At 41.7% G+C, this 27,945-nt stretch overlaps 1 protein-coding gene across 2 annotated transcripts; it reads left to right on the forward strand.

Moving 5' to 3' along the window:
• The first annotated feature begins 2,438 nt into the window (after positions 1 to 2,438).
• tmem131 (transmembrane protein 131) lies at positions 2,439 to 27,610 on the forward strand. 2 transcript variants are annotated; one of them, XM_075484829.1, is made up of 41 exons: positions 2,439 to 2,716; positions 4,790 to 4,851; positions 5,001 to 5,041; positions 7,079 to 7,147; positions 8,072 to 8,192; positions 10,088 to 10,204; positions 10,288 to 10,410; positions 10,500 to 10,580; positions 10,681 to 10,831; positions 10,922 to 10,978; positions 11,081 to 11,142; positions 11,225 to 11,333; positions 12,334 to 12,442; positions 12,537 to 12,690; positions 12,781 to 12,951; positions 13,544 to 13,654; positions 14,022 to 14,156; positions 15,739 to 15,843; positions 15,933 to 16,019; positions 16,141 to 16,293; positions 16,391 to 16,466; positions 17,518 to 17,632; positions 17,721 to 17,859; positions 17,991 to 18,100; positions 18,176 to 18,248; positions 18,365 to 18,516; positions 18,617 to 18,759; positions 20,070 to 20,256; positions 21,815 to 22,000; positions 22,106 to 22,261; positions 23,534 to 23,973; positions 24,064 to 24,248; positions 24,340 to 24,470; positions 24,564 to 24,682; positions 24,771 to 24,923; positions 25,042 to 25,192; positions 26,144 to 26,259; positions 26,343 to 26,424; positions 26,514 to 26,617; positions 26,737 to 26,888; positions 27,016 to 27,610. In XM_075484829.1, the coding sequence occupies exons 1-41, from the start codon at positions 2,545 to 2,547 to the stop codon at positions 27,283 to 27,285; spliced, it is 5,430 nt and encodes a 1,809-aa protein (XP_075340944.1). In that variant the 5' UTR covers positions 2,439 to 2,544; the 3' UTR covers positions 27,286 to 27,610. The 2 variants fall into 2 exon arrangements, with proteins under 2 accessions (XP_075340944.1, XP_075340945.1); XM_075484830.1 differs by having other exon boundaries at positions 24,774 to 24,923.
• The last annotated feature ends 335 nt before the right edge of the window (positions 27,611 to 27,945 follow it).

Genomic DNA, 27,945 nt, shown 5'->3' on the forward strand with positions numbered 1-27,945 from the left:
GTAAAAGTTAACCCTCTTTATGTGAACGTAGGAAGTGAAACTAACACCATGCACTAGAGTGAAACATCTTTCGACCCAACTGGAGCTATAAATGGCACAGCCCAGCAGCACAAAGCAGAAAGTGTGATCAGTTTTGGTGCAATCTGTTGGTTTCCTTAGCTAGGAAATTGTTTTTGAATTGGCTCTATATGAATGAATTGGATTATTTCTAAATTAATTATGATTACAATGAATTGAACTCCAATTGGCTTGAATTGTATTATATTATTTAAGTGCCTTGAGATGACATTTGTTGTAATTTGGCGCTATATAAATAAACTGAACTGAACTGAATTGAATAGAATTGAATTGAACCAAATTAAACAGGCTTCGTGATCTCCTGCTGTCTTAGTGCAGCCTCAGTTCTGTCTGGATGGTCATAGGTTATATTTCTATATTTTTCATTTCTATATTTCTATTTTATTTAAGAATACCCTGTTATAACATTGTTGTTGCATGCTTATTTTATCTAATCTTTTATTATATTTGGACATCCAGTGCGGGCAGCAAAGCAAAGAATTTCATTGTACAGGGAAACACGTTTCTAACTGCACATATGACAATAAACCTTTGAATCTTGAATGGTCAACCATTAACAATTACTCTGGTTTAGTCCAGTTTATTTTTCAAACAGAAAAAACCCTTGCTGCATTATTTATCTTGATTTTTTTTCTCCGCTTGTTGAATAAAATAAATTCCTCAATCATCACTGTTAATTCATTTTCTAAATTATCGCTTCGTTAGGACTAAAGGAGGGAATGAATGAGAAACCAATTAAATAAACCAATCAGAAAAAGGAATAAGTACTACCATATATGTACATGTAAGGAAAAAGCCCTGCACCCTATAGGAAAATAGTTTATTGTGTTAATAGAGAATGTATCTTTGTTTAAAAAGGGCCCCCTTCGGAGAAAGGTAGTAACTTACCCGCCTGTACTTGCTGTAAGTTAATGAACTGAAAACCTTCCATAAAATGTGTTTTTGTTAAAAAAAAAAAGAAAACAAGACAACATCTTTGTATCAAAGTAGTCCACAATTTCTTATATTAATTGATGAAAAAACGATAAATAATATCTTTTACACTGGAGCCCTCAAACAGAACTACACCGATCATGCCACAGAATTATATTAAAACGTTCTAAGTTAAAATCAGGCATGTAGCAATTAAAGGATACAGTAAAAAATAAATAAGAGGATGAAAGATTTTAAAAAGTTGAGGGAAAATCACATGTGGTTGGAGGTCAGAAAAAACCTGATAGGAGGACTATATATGTGTATGAGGAATTATTTTCTACTTAATTTTCTGTGCAGCCTGTAGAGTCTGAGTTGTAGCTCTTGAGATTTTGCATTTTTTCTAAGCATTATACACTCTGACCTTGGGATGAACTTGCTGGGACGTCCACTCCCGGAAGGATTAGCAACTGTCTTGAATGTTTCCATATGTGAATAATCTTTCTCTCTGTAGAATGATGGAACCCCTCATAACCCCTTCCCAGATCGATGGTCAGCAACAATTGCTTCAGGATCATTGCTGATGTCTTTCCTCCTTGACATTGTGTTAACACACACCTGAATGCTCCAGACCAGCAAACTGCCCAAAACTTCTGCTTTTAGAGGTGTCTGAAATCTGGCTGCTACCTATCCCCTTAATTCCTATGGAAGCAGGGAGGGATTTTCCACACACTGCTTCCGCATTTTGGCTCAGTTTTTGTCTGATAAATGATGACGTTTTTTAATGTCATGTGGTGTTGTTCATGTGAGGTTAATCTAAAGACCTAGTGTACGAGACCTAGCGTCTGAGGATTTTCTATTATGTCCTCATATGCAAACCTTACATGACTGTTCCTGTGCAAACTGTTCTGTTTACCATCATATTGTGTATTACTTTCAGGTTGCAGGTAGTAATGACATTAAACTGTTTTAATTGATTGTAATTCCACTGTTCGATTTATTTACATTTTTCGCACCTCTCTGCGTTGTTTTAGACAATTAACAGGAAAAATTTGAACAGCAAAGACAACATTTACCACTGATCTGAGGGTATCTCAAGAATACTTAGTGACTCCATCTGTTATGGGGTGAAAATGACACATTTGGAAAGTTGGGTAATACTTGGTTAGTTTTTTTTTTTTAGTGGACTCCAGAATGATAGAAGAGGGTTGTTTTTTTCCCCTTCTTCTTCTTCTTTTTACAAGAACACCAATGTGTGTTTTGAACACTTAGTCATAGCCGCCCAACTTAAAAATAAACCTGGCAAAAATTAAATTTCATAAAAATGTTGACATTTTGGCGTGTTCACTCCGCAGTTAGTCTCCTAACGACCTTATAACCGCTGAAATGAACAGCCGCCGCGTGTGGCAACCGGTGACGCGGCGTCGAGCGGAAGAGGAAGGGAAGAAGAAGAAGAGAGGCCAACGTCCTGTTAGTGGTTAGCTGCTGCTCAGTTGAGTTGGAGTTTTTCCCTCACGGCTATGATTGACAGAGTCAGCAGAGGTTTACACGGGCATGTCAGCACGCTCGCTCGGTTGTTATCTTAACAGAGAGATCTGCAGCATGGCGAGTCAAGAAAGAGCCCAGAGCTGCCGCCGGTCGCATACAAGAACAAGTACAATGTGTATCGGATTATTGAGGATGTTATTTATTGCTTTTATTCACACGACGCGGGCAAATAAACAAGGTTTGTAACTTAGCTGACTATGTCCGCATTAGCTAGCGCTAACTTCCGTAGACATTTCAGCGAAGTGAGGATTTGTGTTAGCGTTACTTCTACGGGCCAACTTTATTACAGCTAGCCTGCTACCCTCCCCAACACTACCAACACAGAGTTGTCTCATTTTGCTGTTAACGAGGTCTGAGTGTAAAGTGGAGCGTGTTGATATTTGTATATGTAAGAATAGTTCAGAATGAAAGAACTACTGTGAGGGAGCTAACTTTGTTTGTGGCCTTAAACGTTACAGGGAGCAACGTTAGCTTGGTTTATTGTTTGCTTTCATTTAGTCATCCCTTCCATATATGGCTAAATTGGGCTAACAATTTACCTAGCAGAACTATGACATGGTAAAGGGAAGGGAAGCTGGTGGTTAGCACCATGGCTAATTCTAATGTTAGCTTAAACCAATTCATGTTAAACTGAATGGACCGGAATGAAGATATGTATGATTGGCAATATTGTTGGGAAGATAGTCAACCTATCAATTACATCGCTTCCTCATACCGGGCTTATTAAGGAAATGTTTGAAATGATTCCGGCAGAATAGAGTCATTTGTAAACGCGGTTTAGCGTTTATATTTTGACCCTTGTCTGTCTTCAAACGGGCACGGTTCAGTCCACAGACCAAATGACAGCCGTTTGTTGTTTACCCAGCAGGCTGAAATGTGCCGCTGTCAGGTCTCCTGATCACGTCAGGTCAGAGGCAAACAGACAGCTGACATCCACGGCCAAGATCAGCTGGGGCTGACTTTGAAACGGGCCTTCGGGTTATTTACAGTCCGTCCATAAACTTGAAACACACTCAAAGATTTAGATCTTTCAAGAAATAGACTCTGGTGGTAATAAGAACACTTACTGCGTGCACCTTTTGGCAGTGTGTGAACTTTGTCATGCCCTCTACCAATGTCAACACTGCAAGCTTTGAGCCATTAAAACGTGGATCAGCGCATGTTGTGCCTGTCTGTTTAAACTTTGTACAGATTCACACTCGCAGGCCTGTTTGAGTAGAAGTGATATGGGATTTAAAGAAGAGAAATTGCAGCTTCCTGTTTCAGTGTGCCAATCCGAGAAGCACAAGGCAACACTTGCCCACTTGTTGTAAGGTATTGTTTATGATGGATGGATACTTATCCGTGGCAGTAGGTCGGACAGGGTAAGCTGTGTGTCATGAGTGTGTGAAACAGAATGAGAACGTGCTGTGCTCACATCTGCTCTAAAACATGCTTTATGGCCAGCAAAAACATGATTGTTTTAGTTTACACGGGTACACACTGGCATCTCTGCAGAAAGTATGTTGCAAACATGATCAAGTAAAAGGTGACGTGTCGGATGCAAAGCTGCTCAGTACAGTTAAAGCGTCCTAAACGCAGAGTCGACTTTCAGGCCTCTCACTCTTGTGGATTCTTACTTGGAGGGAGTCATGTGGCAGTTGATGCAAAGGATGTCCACTCCTCAAAATCCTGTTGATAATGGGGTGATTACTGAGGATTTACTACCCCATTTCACACCCTGACACCTTCTGACTTCCTGAAATGGAGGCGCACTGCATGCACGTTGTTCCCAGTGGTGGTTGAAATGGCCAGCCTCAGCTTAACCAGCGGTAGAGCCAAAGAAAAGGTCCAGCTTTGAGAGTGTATGAGAGCAGAGTTCAAGAAGGGAGTTATCTTTACTAAGAGTGTTATTTAGTGGCTGAGAAAGATACACTCACTGCAAACAGATGGCTTTTGCTCCCGGAGATTTGGGGTGAGGAGTTGTTATCAGAGAGGTTTAGAATATCATTTCTGATTCTGGGGAGTTTCTTTAAAATTCTAGCGCAATCCACTACTGCTATCCAACTTGAGTCCTCACACAGGTGTTCTGCCTTGCAAATTTGTTTAAATGGGTCATCTTTGCCAGCCCAATAAGTGGCTCGCAGATGCCACCTAAGTGTGACTTTATTTCTTTTTGGTGTATCCTTTCAGCTTTCGTGACTGATGTTATGGTTCAAAGCAGACGATGGAGATGAAACTTACAAAGTCTTACTGTTGTTGTTTTTTGCAGCATTCATTCAGTCAGACACAATTCTAGAGGTCCTACATTTTGGTGAGGGAAGCCTGTTGCAGGTAAGAGCACTTACACCCCCACTAAGTCTGGTTTATTGCCAATAAAACAGACTTAGTGACACTAACTAACTCCCATTGAAAGCTAACATTCACAGCACCCCTGATGATTCCTATTTTAATAACTGCTTCCTGTTGTGTTCTGTTTGCAGGCAGAGTCTGACATCGATTTTAGTTTATATCATCAACAAAGGTATGAAATATCCCTCTCTTACTTTTTACATCTTCAATGAGCTTTCACATGGGCAGAAATTTTATTACATCCTCCAAAAACAGTGTCTTTTAGAGACAAGTATAAATGTTTTGTCATCTGAGTAGCAGCCTGCCAGAGCCTACGGGATAAGGCAATCGAAAGATAAAAGTTCTACCAATTTAGTTTGATTACAACCATGAAGATCACACCCGTATTCACACCTTCCAGCTCTTTCAAGAGCATGCTATCGGTGACATGCGTCATCAGGGAAAACGTTTGGTCTGCGACCACAGCGAGCCACTCTCCTGGCACAGCTCTGCCGGGTCCATCAGGGCAGACGTCAGTTTGACAGCGTGTACCCATATTGAGGGTAACCAGGCAGGATTGCCTAACTGCCTTGAGCACATACACAAACATGGCTGACTGCAGTGTAGCTTGGGGAAGTCGTAGTTTGCTTTCTAGTGACAGTTGCTGACAGATATAAGACGCTGGTGTTCTGGCACTTTTTAAAGGGCAGTGTCTTTAAATGTTTGTGACTGCACTGCACTGTTTTGTTTTTGTTTTTTCCCAGTGTGTATCCTCAGTGTGTGATTGGCTAAAATGAGCTGTGCCTCCAATGGGCAGAAGCTCGAATGTGAAAATACTCTCCCTGTAAAAGTCAGCTGACATTGCAACATCATGTTCATGTGTTGTGGTCTCGTGTCATGACAGTTACTCTGTCCGTACCCTTCACACGTGCGTTTAGTCCAGGTGCAGTGATCAGTCGGCCTTTACTTCAAATCCATAAAAGGTTATCTTTCGGGGTCATGGTGTGATCACAGTACTGGCAGAAGTTGTGACGGGGCGGTTTGCGTGTTGTTTCAGGATTTTTTTTAAACTTCAGACTTCTTCTTTATCTCTCACTGTATGTACACAGTACTCAGAAATCTTTTTGCAGAGAACAAAGTTGTACAAGACATAAAATATCAAGATATATTTTCAATACTTTTTCCATATTAAAGTTGGCCTGACACAGGGTATATATGAGACGAAGAGGCACAGTCTCCCCCATGATCTCTCTCAGCCACTCCAATTACACACCGACATTCAACACATTAGCTCTGAAGCGGCAAGCGAAAGCCATCGTAGAATTCACAGCCAGGATCCATTTGAGTCCTTTATCCCACAAGAATTTTGTCAGTGGTTGTTATATTAATGGGAGAAGCGAGGACAGGCTGTAGATGACGGATTATCCCGAAGAAACGGCGTGGTGGATCACTGTTCGTCCCAGGGGATAGAAATCCATCCCAACTGTGCTGGGGCCATTGTCTGCTCCTGTGCACATAGGCTCGGTAGTAAATTGGTGAAATTGATCTCCTGCAAATTGTCTGACTCCAGGGTGGTGTTAGAGTAATTACATTCAAGTGATGTCCTAAGCAATGGAGTTCCTATAAAGAAATTATTTTATAATATAATGACTTTAAAAGAATATGAATCTGTATTTTTGCCTTTGATGTGAAACCTTCTCCACATTTAGTTTTACATGGTAAAATGAGCATTTGACACTCAGTTGCTATTTATCGAGTCAAAGCTCTGCTGAGTGCCACGTCTGCATCTGATAAACTTCTTTTTGCATGAGATTTACATAAAGGCTCACATTACACGTTCCTGTTGATTAGTCCTGCCGCCAAAGAGGGTGTTGCTTCTGTTTGGGGACGGCCTTGTCTATTGTTGAGATACACCTGCTGTTAAACAGGTTAGGTGAGTTGCGCGATCAGGGCGGGTTCCAACCAATGCTCTGAAGCAGATGACTTTGTAAGCCTGCGAGTGACATGGAGTCCCTCTTTTTTTAAGTCGGTCGATTCTCAGAAGGACTTTACATATGGAAAGAGTGCGCGGCGGGTGGGAGGTGTCCCTTTTCCGGCTGAATGCTTTGATTAAAACAACTTGGAGTTGGAGTATACAGTTAGGCTCTCCGATGTTTTAAGAGCACACAAATATGGATGCTGTTTTTCCGAGCCTGCTCGTGCTTCTGTCACACCTTCCTGTGTTTTGCAGCACGTCCCCGCACCGTGGGAACTGCCGACCTATACGATTTGAACCTCCAATGTTGGACTTTCATGAACAGTGAGTGTCTTAATTCTCTTCAAATCCTTTCTTACTTTTCTTGTCACCTGCTTGCTGTCAGTTTTATAAAGTATAAAGTCTTTCTTCTGAGTTGCCCTCATTTTCAGAATGAAAAGCCTTCAGACTGGTGTGAAATATTATGGACAGCCTATCAACAATAAAAAGCTCTAAACAAAACCACAAGTTGAGTTACTCAAGGGCCCACACCTAGCCTCAGCTATTGCAGACATATTAGATCACGTTCCATCCTGATAGTGGGCGGACCTGCTTATTGTGACCGAGCCTTACGCTGCACTTATTGGGTGCAGATTCAGGGGTCACTCTGACCCACTTCCTTCATAAGAATTTCAGCTTATCAGCTCTGAATGTTTTGATGGTCTGAAAACCTTGAAAAAAATTCTCACCTTGCTTCAGATGTGTAAGAAACGATAGTATGGTGGGATTTGAATTAATGTGTCCCACCTGGATATGAGTATATAGCCCGTATAATAATAAAAAAAAAAAAAATTTGCATTGCAGGATTTATGCCCCAGGAGAGTCATAAAAAACAGAGCTGGTTTCTCATCTCTTCAATGTGATTTTCATACCAACCACAGGCTTACTGGGAAGTAGGAAATCAAAGAGTTTATGGGGTGCTTTGAATGTTGGATTAACAATGTGGAGATGATAACTCTTACAAGTGTCAAAGCTTGTTTAACAGGAAGGTTTAGTTAAAAAGAAAGAAAAAAAAAAAAAGCTTTGCAAGTAAACAGTTGAGATAGTTCTTTTAGCTCTTCCCCCACTTGTCTTAACAGTTAAACTCTTCAGTTCAACTTCTGCTGTCACCCATCTTTCATGCTGTCGTCAGTTTTCTTCACAACTGATTAAACTCTCTCAGTAGCCCGTTGGCATGCTTTTACAAAGCTATCTCTTCTTCTTTTACAGGCCTGTCGGAATGCCAAAAATGGAGAAAGTTTATTTACATAATCCTAGCTCAGAAGAAATTAGTTTGATATCAATATCGGCGACGACAGCACATTTTCACGCCTCCTTTTTCCAGAATAGGGTAAGTATTTATTGTTGTCTGTATGTTTATTTTTGTCATGAGAAATCTGTTCATCCGTTGTGACAAAGGGGGGAAAAAAACGACTGTCTTGCTCTTCAGTCACGTGGCCGATGTGTCGCTGTCTGCCACTTAAAAGCATTTGAGGCGTCGAAGTGGGTTGTCTGAGGTGCTGTCGGTGATTTCTGAGGTTTTTAAAGTCTAAAGAACTTTCTCCGCAGCAGCAGTGGTAACTGCTGCTCGTCCTTCTTTAGAATCAGTTTTAATCTGGATTTTATTTTATTTTTTTCACGTTTTGTCCGACTGCACTTAAAGTAATATTCAAAGTTCTATCTTCAATCACTGCTGCACGTAGGGTATACAAACGCGACACGGGAAGACGAGAAATTCCTCCATGACCCTTGTCAGAAGTTAATTCAAATCCATTTCAGGTGATGATGTCATTAGGATCGTTAAGATGAGGCCTATCCTGCAATAATGGCTATATAACTTATTTCATTGGCTGAATGCTTCTTTTAGAATAAAAGGCCTCACTTTTGGCACGGTTTACTTATTTAAGTGAGACTGAGAGCTGTGTGGGATTTTTAGGTAAAGGGTGTCATGAGGAGAGTGTCTGTTGTTGGAACAAGATGTGCTTCAGGTGTGAAGATTAAAGAAGCTGATGAATGGGAGTCTTTGGCTGTTTCCTCTCTCTGTACCTCTGTGGCTCATGGCCATAGCAGCTATCATGGCTTGTTTGTTTTTTGCTTGTGTGAACTCAATTGCCATGGAATTGGAGAGATGAGCGGCAGTAAATTTGAAGCATTAATGTCACAAGTCAGCTTTTTTTCTTTCTTTTTTTCCCCCATCTACCAGATGGTCCAACAAACAGATTAGTTGAAGTTATTATTATAGCCATTTTTGCACCATTTTCTGACATTTTGCTAACAAAACACACAACTCCTACATATCTAGGTTAATTTGTTTTCTCTTTGAAGAAGGCTCCTGACTGAATATGTGACCTAATGGATGACTAAAAGGAAAAGTTAATATTTTAAGAGAGTGCAATTTTTTTCACTTTAGTATTTTTTTTTCTAAATTCACAATTTTTTATTATTATTATCTATTTATTTATTTAAAAGCATCGTTTCAGATGCTGGAGAAGATTTTTTTTTTCATAGATTTCTAAATTTTTGTTCCCCAGTGGGGGGAACAAAAATGGCGAGCATAATCGCAGCCTTAGGTTTGCAGACAGTGGGGTCTGCAAACCTAAGGCTGCGATTATGCTCGCCACTTTGGTCACTTATCGAGCGAATTGTGATGGCAACACAGGACCATAATTGTTAAACTGGCGCTTCAGCTGGGCCAGACTCACTGCAGTCTTCTTCTTAAAGATTAAGCGTCATTACTGAGAAAGATGCCCGACAGTTCAAGGTTCATGAACCAGGCATAAGACTCCTGCCCCAACAACACTGCATTTATTTCTGTCCAGAGTTGTATTAAGTCTTTTTCTTTTCTTTTTCGTTTTGGTTTTGGGGCCAGAAAGTGTAACTTCATGATATCATGAACATGGATTATACATTGCTTCCTTAGAAAGCTGTCTCTGCAGATTGCTCATGTTACTATAAATGCGTCAGAGAACATTTCAGGGGAATCTGCTGCAATGACTCCCAAACAGGCACCAATTGAAACCGCAGTCTTCACCAAAATGCTAAAGTTAGCGTGTAGCTGTCATGTTTTCATTGCAGCGGGCCTTTAAGGTCATCTTTTTTTGAAAGTGAATGTTAAGGTCCTTCAGGTCATTAGTCCAGCTTTAGGTGGGTCAGTACATGTGAATAACCTCCATTTAAAATGAAGAAAAGAAGTTTGTTGCGCAGTTCATAATGTGCATGTCGCCCTTTCTTTTCTTCTTTTCACAGATAATCCCACCAGGAGGGAACACGTCATTTGATGTGGTGTTTCTTGCTCGTGTAGTTGGGAATGTTGAAAACACTTTATTTATTAATACGTCACATCATGGAGTGTTTACATACCAGGTACAATAAACCTAACTTCTGATGGTTAGTTTTTACAGTCAGGGTAGTGTGACTTACACTGCTTTTTAATCTCTTCCTTGAAGGTTTTCGGGGTCGGCGTCCCAAACCCCTACAGACTGCGGCCGTTCATCGGGGCCCGAGTCCCAGTAAACAGCAGCTTCTCACCTCTAATAAACATCCACAACCCCTACAGTGAACCACTGCAGGTAATTTAATGAGATTACTCTCTTTGAAGTATACTTGCATATATTTGTCGATGATTCATTTGTGTTGGTTTCGCTTGTTTTTACTCCAGGTTGTCGAGATGTACTCGAGCGGTGGGGACCTGCATCTTGAGCTTCCCACGGGCCAACAAGGAGGCACTGGGAAATTATGGGTGAGTTCCTCTTTTATGATCCAATCCATTCGGGTCTCATTGTGAGGAGGTCAAACAGTTAATGGCAAACTCCATCGCTGAACCCCCTCTCCCCCTCCAGGAGATTCCTCCGTTCGAGACTAAGGGCGTGATGAGAGCCAGCTTCTCGTCGAGAGACGTGGACAACCACACAGCTTTCATCAGAATCAAAACCAACGCTCCCAACGAGGACCAGTTCATCATTCTTCCTGTAGAGGTGGAGGTCACATCAGGTGTGTGGTATTTATTTTTTTTAATTTTTTTATGAATTGCCGCCCACATTAAATTCATTCTAACCCTTGTGCTTCACAAATTGTTTTCAGCCCCTGGTATATACTCCTCTACAGAGATGCTTGACTTTGGTACGCTTCGATCACAAGGTATGCAGCGTTAAGAAGAAGCGACGCCTTGCTTTACAGCGTTTCTGATGTAATCTCTCTGACTATCTTCCTGCTCTCTTTCACAACCACATTGTGTTACAGATCGCCCGAAGTTGCTGAATCTACATCTTTTAAATTCAGGAACAAAAGACGTTCCAATCACAGTGGGTAGCCTCGCCAGAAGTCGAGAATCAAAAGTTTTCTCTGAACCTGTACGTGATCCAAAATTTGATTTGTGCTTTTCAGAGTGTGCGCACGACGCCAGCAAACGAAGCCGTCACAGTAGACTTCAAAGCGGTTACACTCAAAGCTGGAGAGAGTAGATATACCAAAGTTGCAAGTATTAGTTTCGATGGTGAGTGGGTTTTTTTGACGTTTAAGTTGAATTTAGATAAACGTATCTTGAACAAAATGTTGGAGGTAAAAGGAAATATACTTGTATCAGTCACAAAGCCCGTTCGGTTGGATGTGCTGTTTTGAATGTGCTTCATGCACCAGCTCCACTGAACACAGACTTATAAGAAGGAAACTCGGAGCATGATGTCAGTTCCCTTTTCACTGATGGCCAGATATAGCTTCTGAATAAGCCTGGATGTTGTTGACATGTTTTCTGTCAACGTCTTTTTTTTAATTTAAATCTCTTGTGTTAAAGGGGAACTCCGGGGCATTTGAAGCGCATTTCCATTGCTAGAGGTTGTCAAATACTGATAGTAGGACACAGACAGGTGCAAATCTGCGCTCCCTGTGTGGAGATCGCGCTGTTCGCGCAAGCCTGTCATGCGAGGCTAATACGCGGTGGCTAGGGGCAAGCGCTAACCCTTCCACGTAAAACAACAACTTGCACACTGCAGAAACGTCACACCACTTTATAAACCATCCGACAATAAAGTCACAAGCCTTACCATCAAAACCATATGCATGGTTCTCACATTACTGGCATGGGGACGTTACAAAACAACTTTATAAACAGCATGTAACTCACCGGTTAGTTGTACGCTCGCGCATGTGAAAGCCCAAAAGAGTCAATGGAGGATAATCACATATACAAAACAATTATCTTCTCTAGAAAAACTGCGTTCAAGTATTTAAAACATTACAACAATACATGCCCAGTAATATTGTTGTAATGTTTTAAATACTGGAACGCAGTTTTTCTAGAGAAAACTTTTACCTTTAAGGTTGATGTTGAAAATGAACATAAATTAGACGCGTCGGTGCCTCTTTCAGTCTTGTACTGGCCAATTTTTCACTTTTTATGATTCGCTGTTTCACAACTTCCTCTTGTGGGGCCCCAGATCGTTGGAAAAGCACGCTTATCTGCTCTTTTTTTAATTTTTTTTTTTTTTTTATTGCAGCCTCGAGAGCAAGAAGGCCATATCAGTTCTCTGGTAAAATAACCGTTAAAGCAAAAGAGAAGAGTTACTCAAAGCTTGAAATCCCATACCAGGCAGAGGTTTTAGAAGGGTGAGCTATGTCATTCCTATTCATTGAAAGAAAAAGAAAATCTGGTGGAGTTGGTTTGAGATTTCATTGTTGTTGTTTTCTTGTCTTCCGGCAGCTACCTGGGCTTTGACCACACAGCTACTTTGTTCCACATCAGGGACAGCCCCGTGGACCCAGTTGATAGAGCAATCTTCCTCACAAATGCCTTCAGCTTTGCGATCCGGATACACAACGTGTCGCTGCCTGAAGAGGCCAAAACTATGTTTAATGTAAGTCTCAGCTGGACTGCGTTACCACTGTTCAGAAGGCAAAATTACTTTTTTTTTTTTTTTTTAAATTGTCTCCTTTTTGTGTTATAGGTGCAGAACTTTAGCACATCTATCCACGTCCCTCCACATGAGTCCCGTTACATCTTCTCCCTCCTCTTCAGGGCAGTTCGACCATCCATTCACATAGACAGCAATATTTTGCTCCTCACAAACGCATCAAAGTTTCACCTGCCTGTCAGGGCCTACACGGGATTCTTGCAGGTAGACCATGAGAATACAGTAGTTTGCGTAGGTTAGAAGGCCTTAAACTGTGAGGGCTTCAAAGTTGAATGCTTTCACATGTCAGTCTGTTGATCTGTTGCTCTTTGTATACAAATTCCAACTGTTTCCCTGCAGAGTAACCATTCAAATCTAAGCACATAGACCTTTTTTAGAGTCTGCGTGGCGCACATTTTCAAAGACGTGTAGCAGGGTTTTCTTTGCTAGTTTTACAATAAAATTCCAAAAAGGCGAATGAAAACGTTAAAAATCAGGAGGAAAAGCTTGAGGTGGTCTTTGTCACTTTCGAAGACGACGTGATGTGTATTAGAAGGAATGAAAACAAACAATTTCATTTGACCTTGCAAAGATTTAAATGTAGTGACTCTCAGAAGATACTACTGATCGCTGTCTTCCCAGATATGATATAAAATCCCAGATATTCCCAGAGATTGAAGTCATTTCTTAAAAGGAGCTCTCTCCACTTTCCTCTTTTGGATTTGCTTACATTCATACACTGACTGCCTCTGCTAATAGCTAATCCTCCTGTCGAAGTCAGTATAATGATATAGTTTTTGTCGCCTGGTGTGAACAGCCCCTGGTCCTGCCTCCCAGTCTGAAGGAGAACCTCCTGGACTTTGGTGTCCGCAGTGCTACAGACACCAGCAGCATCATATTCGTGGTGGTCAACAGTAATCCCATAGAGGTGAGAAGTTGCGTGAGCTGATGATGTAAGGATTGCTACATTTTGCAGGTATTTTTCCAGTGGATAATGGAAAGTAGTCCCTCGGTACAGTCCCCAATTTTGTGTTTGTTTTCATTGCCCAATATGCTGTTTGCTGTGTTGTGTAAGGCATGTTTAAACAGTCTTTTGATTATGCTTACTTGTGCTTTTCAATATTTTGAGCGCAGCTTAATCATGTCGCAACACAAGCCTTTATGCTAACTCTTCAGTTCTACAGTGGTTGCTGATAAATTGTGGGCAACTTAGAGTACAGTCACACATTGTTCAGCACACAGACTTCTTGCCATAACAGAATGATCCATTTTTTTTTGTAATTTCTGTCCTCCAGCTCGAGATAAAGTCCTGGCTGGTCACAGGAGACAGTCTTTCCATGGAGCTGTTAAAGACAGAGAAAGGAAACACAACAGTCGCTCTGAGTCGCCTGCAGGAGCTGCGGAACAGTTCAGCCTCACATCACAAAACAGTAAGATCTCTGCAGTGTCACATGTGACCACTGTGGCAATGAAAGTATTGTAGAGGCACCACTGGGCAGGGGTTTAGGATGAAATCCAAACTTTATGAAACTGTTCATTTTCAGCTTTTGTGAAAATAGGCCATGTGATTTTAACTTCAACATGATGGTCAAGATTACATTATTTTATGTGTTTTTGAAATTTTATTTGTTTTAAAAAAGGTAATATAACATAGTTATATTATCGTTATATATATATATATATATATATATATATATATATATATATATATATGTTAACATGTCGCATCGGGGTAAATGGAAAAGAAATTAAAAAAAATTAGTACAGAATAGGAGAAATGTATAAGTTGAAAATATAAAAGAGAGGCTAAGGCATAAAAAGCTGCTTATATACACAAAAACTTGTTTATTTTTTTTGTTGTTCTCTTTGTTTTTTTATGTTTTAATGGAAGCTTATATAACGTCAAAACTGATGATGATTTGTGGCCAGACCTCATGCTGGCGTTTGTTCCCAGAAATGAATGTTGTCATGTCATTGGTAATTCATGGTTACATCACCACATCAGAGATGATCATTATGCCTGAAAAGCCTGAAATTGAAATGTAACCTAATGATTTGAAAGCTTGCATCAGTTACACAACAACAGATAAGCTTTTAACTGTCGGAGGATTAACTAGTTTTATTCTTCCTGAATTTTTGTAATGTTTAATCTATTCCTGTAGCTGTCAACAGAAAAGAAAGAAAGCTGCGTCTGTGTAGTTGGAAGTGGTTACTGGGGGCAAAAGCTTATTAGAAATGTGTCTGAATATTAGAATATTTGTGTTTCATTGCTGGCTAGATATTGTGCTGCAATAGTTGAAAATGAAAGAAGAAGTACCCTCTCATATGACTTATCTCAGATGGCGAGCTCATAAAATGGATACTGAAAGAACTTTCTAGCAGCCATAGTTATGTGTTCTACAATGTTTCCCTTGTACAGTTTGAAAGCATAAGAAGTGCGCAACCATTCTGAAGTCGTAACTGTTGAAACATGATTCATTTTACTGTAGAAAACTAACCTTAAACTATATAATTTCGTGTGTGTGTTAATCTTTGTGCCGCATTTTTTGCATATCGACACTGTAAGTTTCATGACGATGCTGTGAAAAGCAACGATTTCAGGGAATGCAGTAATCCTGTGTCAGGTTGCATAGGCACTGGACAGATGGCTTCCCGAGAAGCTGCGACAGAAATTAAGCTGTTTAAACGACTGTTTTATCGGAAAAAAGTCAGTTTTTTAAAAGTCTCTAACCTTAAATGTGAAATATGTTGCTGAAATTGTGTTTATGGCTAAAATTTATACTGTTATTTATTTATTTTTGTCAACATAATAAGATAAGAGCTAGATACCTTTTTTTTTAAGTTAAAGGCTTCTTATTTAAGGAGATGACCGGCAGATGAGAACTTTGTGTCAGCTTTGCTGTCTCAGATGTGTAAAGTGTTAACCACAATATATGAAAACCACAGAGAGAGAAACAAGAAAACAAAACAGAAAAACATCCTTTTTCTTATTTTTTTTTTTTGTCTCCTCAGGTGATATTAGCATCCGGCTACTATGCTGCTTTCAGAGTGACATTAGTGGCCCAGTCACTGGAGGGCACGTATGACGGAGCCATACACATAACAACAGATTATGAGGCAGGTTCATCTTTATGGGGGTTTTGGGCAGAAAATATCAACTTGCTTTGAACTTCCTGCTCACTTTACTTGCATTTCCGTACCCGCAGATATTAACCATCCCAGTGAAAGCTCTGATCGCAGTGGGAACTTTAAACAGCTCTCCTAAGCACATCATTTTGCCACCTTCATTTCCTGTGAGTAAGATTCATGAAGAATATTTGACACTTGTTCAAATGTAAAGTCTACCATCCTGTTGAATGCCTGATGTTTTATGTCACAACGTGTCAATGTATTTGTTCTTTCCTCCTCCTTCAGGGAAAGGTTGTTCATCAAAGCTTCAGCATCCTGAGCTCTTTCACACAGAAAGTGAGGCTTCAGCAGATCCGCTCACTGACGGAGGATATTCGGTTTTACTACAAGCGGCTGCGCAACAACAAAGATGAGCTGGAGCCCAGACGCAAATCAAAGGTAGAACATCCTGGTAGAGCTGGGTGGGGAAGTGGGGCAAAAAAAAAAGTTTCTCTCTGCAGACATAAACTTATTTTAATTTCTCCATGTTTTTCAGGTGGCAAATATTTATTTTGACGCCAGCTTGCAGTGTGGTGATCACTGTTATGTGGGCCTGCCATTTGTGCTTAAATGTAAGTTGTTGTTTTTTGTTTTCTTTTTAATTTGACTTTCCCTGCGAGCATGTGCGTTCTTTTGTGCCGTTCAAATCTCACACTTTCTTTCCCTGCTTTCGATGGTATGGATTGTTGTAGGCCCACAAGTCCAGTCATAATTACTGACGCCGAGACGCTGATGAATTTTTAAGGAGATTTCTCTTCACACTTTTCCTTCAGTTAAGAGTGTGCTGGAAATTTAGCTGATGATTTGATTTGAACAAAAGTAAACCCATCCGATCGAAACCTCATAAAGGTTCATCATATGTTGTGTTTTAAAAAGAAAAAGCTGCTGGTGATCTGTTTTTTTTTTTGTTTTGTTTTGTTTTTTTTTAAAGCCTAGTTTTGTTTACATTTTAGCATAATGGAGCATATAAAACATTTCAAATGCTGAAAGTGAGACATTTTAGTTAAAAATGAAAAATATTAGCTCTTCTTCAATTTGATGGCTGCAACTTGCTTAATAAAAAGTTGGAACAGGACCGTGTTTACCACCGTGTGTTGTGAGGAAACGAGTTGCTGGACCCTAGGGAGAGGAACGTCGTCCCGTTCTTGTCTGCTGTAGGATTCTAGCTGCTCAACAGCCCTGGGTCTTATTTTGTCTTTCATTATACTTCAAATGTTCTCAGTTGATGAAAGGTCTGAACTGCAGGCAGGTCAGTCCAGCACCAGGACTCTTCTATTATGAAGCCATGCTGTTGGAATAGAGGAGGTGTAGGGTTTCTCTAAAACCTGTATACACCTTTCAGCATTGATGGAGGTTTCCCAGATGTGCAAGTCGCCAGTTCCATTGGCACTAATGCACCCCCATCATAAGAATAAGAGCACAGTTTTGGTTTATTGCCTCTGTCTGTAATAGATTAGTGAAAACAGACATTTGAGTGGAAGTTTAGAGGAACAATGTCCATAATTATACCCCCAGGAAAATGGCGATGTGGTTTTTAACAAAATTGTTATTTCTAATCAAATGGGACTTAGAAATTTGAATTGAATATCTTTTTTTAAAAATTTATTCCTTTTTCTTCCACAGCTGAGTCCAAACCGCATGGTCTCGCCTTACAGGAGGACATCTGGGATGCTGATGTAGATCTTCACCAGAAACTCCTCAGACGATGGAAGGAGCTCAAAGAGCGCTCCGGACACAAGTAAGCATATGAGAGACTCGGTTATCCTGAATAAACCCCATAAATTCTCAAAGAACGTCACAATATTCTTTTTTTTTTTCCCCCAAAGAATTGAAGCTGTCTTTGAAGTTAACACAGACCTTCAGAAAAACGTGCAAGCTAAAATAACAGCACACTTGACCTGGCCTTCGCTAGTCAACTCTTCACAGCAAATCACGTTTCCCCTGACCAACACAAACAGCTCCTCTGTGAGTACAAACAGTCTGGCACATGTACATACACACACACACACACGCACACACATACAGGTGTGTTTAACCGTAAAGTTGAAATTTCTGGATTTCTAATCATAATTGGACACGTTTAAATTTGTCTGCAGGATGAGGAGGTGATTCTGCAGAACCCTGCAGATGTCCCCGTCTATGTCCAAGTCCTCCCCTTGGCGCTGATACCCAACCCCTCCGTGTTTTCCGGAAAGCTGGCAGACAGGTGAGAAAACGCCAAAGAAAGAAAAACTCAGCATGATCTTTATTCCATTTTCTAACTCTGACACTTTTTTCCCAGGTTGCCATTAGGAAATTTGTCCAATATCAACATTGATGACAGTACCTTTGAGTTCCAGGTTCACAGAAACCAAGTGAGTGCATCGTCTATTATTTGCTTCCCCGTTGCAGATCGCGGTCCTCTTGTCCACGGTCGAGGCAGCATGTGAAAGCTGTTAGCCTCTAACAAGGCCCTGTGTTTGTTTGGCAGACATCCCTAATGAAGAGCAGTACAGGGTTTGTCGAAGGCTCAACCAGACCTTTTGTGTACAACCTCCTCCTGCTGCCCGGAGAAGTCAAGACGTTCAGCGTGAGGTTCACTCCTGTCGGCAACCACAACGTTTCCTCCATCCTCATAGTCAGGTAACCCCTATGTCTAATGCTTCCAAGAGGGCTGCAGCTTTGATAAATAAATGGCTTCGTCTTTTGAATGTGTGTGTTTCTCATTTGGGAATCTGTTTAGGAATAACCTGACCGTGATCGACACAATCGTACTTCACGGACGAGGTACGACTGAGAGCCTGAAAGTTGCGGGGAAGCCTCCGGGACAGGGCAGCTCACTGAGGTTTAAAATGACTGAAGCCCTGCTGAAAGACTGCACAGAGAGTGAGTTTGTGTTGCCGGGTGTGAAAGTTGATCCACATTTTCCACGTGATTTGATACTCAAATGTGACCAACTGACCAAGTTGTTATTCCCGGCCTACATACACATCGGTGTCAGCCCCCCTTAAGCTGTCTGATGGTGCACCTGAAGCATTAATACAAAACCAGGAGGAAATGCTAATATTAACGGTTGGAAACAGCAACTGTTAACCAAAAAATATGTCAATAATTTAGCCCACATGCATGGTAATGTCAGCTTCTTCATGATCAATTTCAGTGTAACTTTAACTGTAGTTACTGTTGGAGGGAGCAAGAATAAAAGGGCTAAAATGTCACTCAAACTAATATATCATACCAATGACTAATATTGTCGAAGCACATGCAGTTGAATAAACTCATGTAATAAATGCAATCCTTGGAAATGAAAGTCTGCTAAATCCACTCAGATTTAACACGCAAAAAAAAAAATCTTGCCTGCTATGTTGAAAATCTGACCGAAAACTAATCAAACACACTGAGTACAGATTTATTTATCATGGACATTGAATCTGTCTCACTGTTTAAGATCTTCTTCATTGCAAGGGTTTGCAATCGGTTGTGCACGTCCACTGAAGTTAATGTTACATGCAAACAAGTTGCAAAATGGAGGTGACGAGTAGTTGTTTCTTGGAGCTTTAAACATCAACCAAACGCTAACCTCCTTTTCGTCTCCATGTTAATTGTCGACATCCTGTAAATTCAGAAGTTCTTTGTTGTCTCTTTGCCTCCTAATGGAATCCTCTTATAATGGGTGTAGTTCACAGGTAAGTACATGAACAATCACTTCAATAAGGGAGGCAGTTGCTTATGTTAGTATGAGGTTATAAAGCAAGTATGTATCTTGCCTTATTGTCTCTTATAAAACGCCCTGCCCATATACAAGAAAAAGATTAGAATAATACCTGCCCTATGGCTAGTTTGGCAAGTCTCTAACGAAGGATGAATAGCTGGCTCACGCTACACCTTTCTTTTTTTTTTTTTTTTTTTTTTTTTTTTTTTTTTTTTTTGAACATTCGCAGCTCACTGAGCTTTTCAGGAGGAGGGCCTTAAAAAGACAGGAGCTAAACAGAAGCATCCTAGACAGAAGATGACGAGCAACAATGGAAAAACATGGTTGACCGCCCTGGATTAAATGATGAACCTGTAAATGAGAAGAAGGGGGAAAAAACAGCTCTTTAAACCTCCCTTTCTGTGTGAAATGCTGCTTATTGTTTAAAAAAAAAATCACATGCCTGTGTATAGTAATCGCCCCAATCTGCCTTTTTGTATTTCAGAAGCAAAAATCAAAGAGCCAAACTTCACTCTCAGAAGAACCTTCAGAGTGGAGAACACTGGACTGCTCCCGATCACCGTCAAATCGGCAGAAATCAACGGGCAAGCTTGTGAAGGATATGGATTCAAAGTTCTCAACTGTCAAGAATTTGCACTGAAGCCAAATGCTTCGAAAGACCTCATAATATTGTAAGTGATCAAACTGAACTGTGTAACCGTGTTGCTTCTTTTTCTCTGCGGGCTGAGACAACTTTGAATGTGTGTATGTAGGGCTGGGAATTGAGAACCGGTTTTGGAATTTTCCAAAGTATTGGAATGGTCATACAGGTGTTGCTCACATGTCTGCATTGGGAAACTGGCATATCACACTTTTCACAATCTCCTCTTATCAAAACAAACCTTATGATGTTGCAGTGTGACAAGTGGAAAGAAACAGTCTTGCCATCTGCTGCGGCAGAGACATTGCAGCATTATTGGGAATTCAGACTGTGCTGCGAGGCACCATGTTTAGCACATTTTTCTTTGAATAAGAAAGCCTAAATGAAAGCAACATTGTCTCAGATTAAAGGGTGTATGTCTGGCACAAAATGATCTGTGAAAGGCCCTTCGGCAACTGTAGAGGATCCACATTTCAGATAGGTCAGGTTACACTCTTTTATGGTCTGGTCTCTGAGATGTGTGGGGGGGGGGCTAAAATGATTTGGAACTGTCGAGTTGCCTGGTGATATTTTATTCTAGTCAGTTCAGTATTTTATTCACATTATCTGTCTGGAGACAAGACACTAAACCCAAAGTTTATTAAACGTCTGCAGTTACAGGTGGAATAAAACAATGTTTTCAGTGACTAATTCAAATGTTGCCACAGTTTTTTTTTGTTTGTTTTTTAAGCGGAAGTAAAAATAAGAAAAAAAATAGCTCACTGTAGGTGAATGTAGTTTGACTTCGCAACAGAAGTCAAAGAAGAGAGAGGAGTGTCGGAATTAAATGATGGATTTATTCAGAAATGCTGTCCGGATGTTGTGGCCGACAGGAACTTTGATAGAAGAAACGCCTTCCTGAAGTTATCAGTAAAACCTGTGCAGGAAGCCAGAAAATGTGTGTTTATTTCGGGTCAGAATCAGAGTTGTGAATCAGAGTTGTGAAGCAGAGTGTCATCAGATCAACACACGAAGGCAAAGTAAGCTTGGGAGAACGCTGTTTACGGTCAGCAGTGACGTAGGTTAAAGGCAGTAAAGTGTTAGTTATTTCCAGATTTAATGGCCATTAAAGCTGGAAACAGGGCCATTTTTTCCCTTCGAAGCAGTTTGTTTTTAATGTTACTGGGATTTTTAATCATTTTATTTCGATGAGAAATTATTTGAAATCATCATCAAAGGCTAAAGAACAATGGCAATGAATTTCATGTATGGCTTTCGGCGGCTTGGTGCCATCAGAACGCCCTGTTACTGACACATCTAAATGGAATTCTGTGATTGTTGTTAATCTTGTCCTGCATGCATACCTCATTTTGGGCGTGTAAGCGGTGGGTGGTCAGTCAGTCTCCTGACTTGGCCTTGAAACCAATCACAATCACGTTTTCTTTGTTAAGCAAACGTGTCCTAATACTTTTAAAGACATCATAGACTTGATCATTTAAGTTAGCCACAGCTTATAGCATGTCCTCCAGCTGCATCATGTATAGAGCGCAGGTTGATTTCAGGTGCAGATCAGTGATTGTGTTGTTGCTCTTTGTCCTTTTCCCCCGCAGGTTTACACCTGACTTCACCTCATCTCGAGTGATCCGGGAGCTCAAACTGGTGACATATGGCGGCTCAGAGTTTGTGTTCATCCTGAACGCCTCGCTGCCCTACCACATGTTGGCCTCGTGTGCCGAGACCCTGCCCAGACCGAGCTGGGAGCTGGAGCTCTATATCATAGTGTCGGTCATTATGAGGTGAGTGTGGCTCAGCACTGAAACGCCACCCCTCAGAAGCATTAAAGCACGTTATTTCAGTTTAACAACTTCAGTTTGTTTGTTTTTTTCGTTGTTTTTTTGCAGCTCCATGTTCCTGTTGGTAATTGCCACCGCCTACCTGGAGGCTCAGAGCATATGGGAGCCTTTCAAGAGACGTGTGTCTGTAGAGTCCAACTCCAGTTTGGAGACCGGGAGACCCTTTAACCTCAGGGAAATTGTGCAAATTCACAGTGATTCAAAGTAAGTGTAACATATGGGGGGGGGGGGGGACAGCAAAACTGATGAAGTGCTTGTTCTGGTTTAAAATGTTTGGAGGGGGGAAAAATGAACACGGTTACATCAGCAAGCAAACATTAAAACGGTATCTGTGTGGTGTTTCCTGTGCCTCAGAAACAGGATTGCAGACATGGAGGTCAGCTGAATCTTAACGGACGCTGCTTATGGTGAATAAAAAGTGGCTTCCATAACCTCGCACCCAGTTTTGTAGACTTTGAAATAGCCTCTTTATCACTATGGTGTCCCACAGTGGAGGTTGCTGGCCTGATCTTGGTCTTGTGGTTAATTGGCACATATATTTGCAGATTGGCTTTTGTAACAGATCGGTTGGGTGTGTATATTTACAAAGAAAAATACAAGACAAGCCCACACCTTTTTTTTCCCTGGAACACCCAAATACTAATTTGTCTTTTTGCTGCAGGTATTTCATTCTTTTCACTTCAAAATCATAGAAATGCGCATTTAACCCGGGTTTTTGCACACAGTTGTTGTAATAGGGGAAGATTTGCCCTCTATTACAACAACAAGATTCGCGGGGGGGGGGCTGGAGCCTATCCCAGCAGTCAATGGGCGAGAGGCAGGGTACACCCTGGACAGGCACATTTTTCTCTCAAATTATCTAAATTTGTGTGAAAAGAAATGACCCATCGAGGGCTTTAGATGGTGTTCAAAGGGCTTTCGCATACACAGGCATTCTCTGGCTGTTGGTTTATGGCCAAGTACCAGTGGCTAACCACTGCACACATTTTACCATATCTGGTACTGTAACCACTCATTTGCCCGTATCACCGGCCATGCAGGCAGTTTGCATAGTTAATCTGAGGGCGACTGTGAGGGAGAGAGCTCAAAGTAAAGCTTTATTGGGGAAATTAAACAGTATTTGTCAACCATATTCTCAATTTGCATCCTGGTTTAAAGTAAGCGCAGTTTCTCTGCGATGGGAAAAAGTCAGTTTAATTAGCTGCTCCAACAGCTGACTGGATTGTTGTTCAGACATTAGAACTGACTTCAGGCTGACCGAACAGCTCACAGTGAAAACAAGGCCCAAAAATAGGTAGTTTCCTGCAGCTTAACACAATAAAAATGTCGAAGTTAAATGCTGAAACCATCAAATGCATATGCCTCTGTGTTCTCTTTCGCAGTACTTAACATTTGTGCAGTTTTGTTGGCTGTGAAATCTCCTTTTCACAGCAGCATGCGCAGTGCAACTGAACAGACTTATCTGTCACGACTCAGGTTAAACGACTACAGCGACTCAACCCAGAGCTCCAAAGGATTATACGCATCCAGCAACGGAACCATGCGGGCCGGAGGCCGACAGGGCAACAGTCGTACTTTATCGGACTCCGACAGCCAAGATAAGAGGACCAGGATCACATTTAGCCGACCATCTATGCAAGCTACTACTTCTCAGTTGGCTAAAGGAAGTTCATCCCCGGTCCAAGAAGGCCCGTCAGGTGCCTGCCAGCTTACCAACCGGAAAGCTCGGAACACCAAACAGCTTGACCTTCAGAGTCCAAGTTTATCAGGGTCATCGTTGCCTCACAGAGGCCTCTGCCCTGAAGATCCAGATTACGCCAACCTGATAGGAGCCATGGACAACGACCTTGACCGTCCAGAGTCAGTTGGTGCCGAAGCTCTTCAAGAGCAGAGTTCTCAGTCCATACAAAACAAAGGTAAACAAAGGTTTGTTTTAACTGCAGGAAGTGGAGGGGCTCTCAAATCGTTTACAGATTGTCACACTGTGTGTTGAATACTGCTTTCAGTGTTGGATTCCAAAGGGAAGCTGCGAACAAAAACAAAAAGCCAGAAGAAGAAGGAAGAAAAAGAGAAAAAATCTACAGTAAAGACTCAGGGAGACGAGCTCAAGGATAACCTGGCCGACAACGACGACAGCTCCTCCACTACGACAGAGACCTCCAATCCAGATGTGGAGACCAACATAAAAGAAGTACCCTGAAATAAGAATTCTGTGGTCCAGATCATGTCCTCTGTTAGTATTCTTTCCAATGTGTACTTAGAATATACCTAAATTCTTACAGGAGCCAGTGAAAAAGAAAGGGAGGACAGTAATTCCTGGGAAGGCGAAAGAGGAAACTGCAAATTTCCTGATCAAACCCAAAATAAAGAAACAAGGAGCTACAAAGAAAGAGAACCAAGCAGAGAAGTCCAGGTTGGTGTTTTTTTTTTTTGTTTGTTTGTTTTTTTTAACTGAATCTGACAGCTTTCATTTTCTCTCGTTGTGACAAATGTTTGTTGTTCTCAGTTCTCTGGAGCTGCCGTATGTACCACTGGAGAACAAACAGCGCAAGAGCTTTGTATCCAAAGCTTTCCCGCCCTCTCTAACCAGCATCCCAAAGACCAGACCCCTGCAGAAACAGAGATGTGAGTTTCTACATTGAACTGTCATCGTGTTGCTGTTTGTTTCAGCACCACATGCGCGTGTGTGTGTGACACGTGTTTGTTTTGGCAGTAGACGGGAAGCTGGAGGACGGGCGCCCCTCCCTTTTGGCCAAACTGTTGTCCAGCTCCTCGGTGCCAGAGCTCGGCCACAGCAGCAGCTCAGAAGGCGAGAAGGAGTTTGCACCTCCAGAGTGGGACGTCCCTCTTTCCAAAAACAGCATCCGTAAGTCGAGACCCAGAACTGCCCCCACCACGTTTGCCGTGCCGAATGTACATTCAGTTTCAAACCACTGAGTGGTGAGACTTACCACAGGTGCTTTTCCTCTGTGCTCCACATACAGAAGAAGATAGCCTTCAGCAGATCTCCCTCCAGACGATAAACGCAGACCATTTCCTGAAGAGATCTGCCACAGCCGGGACCTACTCCCCTCCTCCCACCTCCCCCAACTTACTGTCCCGAGGCACATACAGCAGCGTGCTCAACAGTAACAGGTATCCAATTACTCAAACCAGAAAACCGTCTCAGCTCGAAGCATTTCAGGCACATCTCCACTGACATGTATGAAGATGGCAGGCATTAAGAAACCTTGCTTTCATTTCTTTTTAAAGGAATTATTCACAAAATGACCAAGAATTTTGGTGCTTTCGAAATAAGTCAACTAGACAGAGCTCACCTGAAGCAATGATAACTTCAAAGGGAACGTGTGCAGGCAGGACAGATATTTGAACTGTTTGGAAGTTGAAAGCCTTTCCTCCCCCATGATGAGTCACATGGTGCAACATCCTGATGATCCTTTAAATCAAAAAGCTTGTTTGCATTTGGTTCATGTTCCTGAGTGACCACTGGGATCTGAGTTATCCGCTCTCTTACAACGCCAGCTGAGCTGAGCAAAGCATCGGGAGGTGTACTGACATTTTTGTAAAATCACGAACGGGGCTTTCCTATGTTTAAAAATCTAGAGCCAGTCTAGTGTTTAGTCCACCTGATTCAAGAATGTAATATTGTGAGTCACGCCCAATACAAAGTCAGCAGGTATGTATAAGTCCTCTTGTATGAATCCAGTTTGTATCGCCGTTCATAAATACCGGTTAGCGTTGCAGAGAGGGCTTGTAAACACCAACTGTTGTTTAAAAACTAGGGGCAGGGGGGCACGGGGGCACGGGGGCACGGACACAAAGACACACAACCACCAAAGTGCTTTCCTCTCATTGTGTGATTCTGGGTTTTTTTCTGGTGTTTTCCATCTTTTCTTGATGTTGGCTTACTAAAAGGACAGATACTGGCAGGTGTGAGAAGGGTTTCAGTGGCAGTTCAGAAATCAGGTCTCTCCTTTCTCACACACTGAAAACTTGTTTTGACTGTTTGTTTGTTTGTTTTTTCCCCACACACAGCACATTGTAAGTGAATTTGATATTGTAAATATTTTGTTTTGTTTTTTACAGTGAGATAAACCAGAAGAAGGCACCAGGAAATAAACTGTCTACAGGCGCTCCACTCCCGGGTAAAAACGGTAACCCCACCTTTGCCGCTGTTGCTGCAGGTTACGACAAAAGCCCAGGTGAATATGCTACAATGAGGCACTTCATGCTGACATTGTTCATACAGTGGTCTGTTTACAGTCATGCTTTATGTTCTCGTCAGGCGGCTCTGGCCCAGGTAAGACTGACAACCAAGGCAAGACCCTGCCGCACATGACATCAGTGGAAAGTGACAGCTCTGACAGGTAATGAGAGAAAAAGAGCTCTTTAACGTCCATGCAGGACATCAACACACCAACTTCATGTTACCATTTTTCTTTTTCCCCTCTTAAAGCTCTGGATTATGGAGTCCAATTGACATAGCCAGTAGTCCAAACTACCAATCTGCCAACTCCTTCTCAGCTTTTGGGCCAAGCAACACCTTCAACCTGTCAACGGGTAACTTGCATGGCTCAAGTAGCTGTTTTACACACCAGCAGAGAACACAGTTACTGGTTCAACATCTGATCATTCACAACTGACAAACTGAAGTAGATGTGTGTGTGTGTTGGCTTTAGTTTTCGGTGGAATGAATCTCCCAAAGTCGTCTGTGCCTCAGTCGAGCTGGCCCGAGTTCACCCCTGCCCCCCCCTCCATCTGGGACATACCCAGCAGTGACTCGCTGCACTCCTGGCCCAACAGTTCCAGCTCACCGACCGCTCCAACTGCAGTGAGCTCTACGATTTGGTGTTGATGTACTTCCCGTTTACGTATTGTTTCTGACTTTCTTCTTTGAATATTTACTTTGTGTGTGTGTGTGTGTGTGTGTGTGTGTGTGTGTGTGTGTGTGTGTGTAGTCACTCCTGGGAAACGCTGGTAACCCTTGGTCTGCAACCACGCCCTTCAGCAGCTCCATCTGGTCAACGAGCGCAGATCCAGCCTTACACCCGTTCTCACCGACAACCAGCCCGACGGCTCTGACTGATCTGGTCAACAGCCCCGCCCCGCCGCCGCCGCCAGCTTCCACGGAGATGAGCAGGACCTACAACTCCTGGAGCATATGGGGCCCCTCTCTGAGCAGGCGCAGCTCTAAGCCCTGGCCCAACTCCTCCGACACTGGCAATTAAACAGAACATGACAGCACTTGACAGAAGTACTTTGAATGCTACATAGAAATTATTTTACGATCAGAGAATCCCACCAGGAAGAAAAAGCTATCTGGAGCGTCGCATAGCCCAGTGCTGCGGGTCATCCGGCCTGCCTTTAGTTCTCTGCAGCTTTTTATTCACAGGGGCAGAAATGCTTACTTTTATTTGGATTTGTTTTTAACAGGTGGCCCAACTTTAGAAATGCTGGTGTAAGCGAATCCCAAAGCGGGCACTTTGCAGCATTTCCTCTCAAAGTTTGGAACATGGCACGCAATCTCTAAAGTTTTTTTTTTTTTTTTTTTTTTTTTTTAACGTTGGAACAAACGTCTTGTTTTAAGCCATGTGTCGGTTTGGTTCTTATTGGTTTCTATTAAAAGCCGCTTTGAAAAGTCTCATTTACGTATGTTCACATTGGGATCGTTGCACTTGGCTTTTATTTGTCAGCAGGGATGTTTGTAAGGATCCAAAATTGGATTTATGTTTGTTTTTTCCCCACACCAACAACCAAAAAGTGTTCCAAGAACTTTTATTTTCCCCATTTCTAAAGCGGGCTCTGCCTACTGATAACAAAGCCTTATGTGGGAATAAATTGGTTGAGTGATCGAAAAAATAACTCCTAATTTTGAGGTTTGAACTGTA

This window comes from Odontesthes bonariensis, chromosome 15 (assembly GCF_027942865.1).
Source record: "Odontesthes bonariensis isolate fOdoBon6 chromosome 15, fOdoBon6.hap1, whole genome shotgun sequence".
Lineage (NCBI taxonomy): Eukaryota > Metazoa > Chordata > Actinopteri > Atheriniformes > Atherinopsidae > Odontesthes > Odontesthes bonariensis.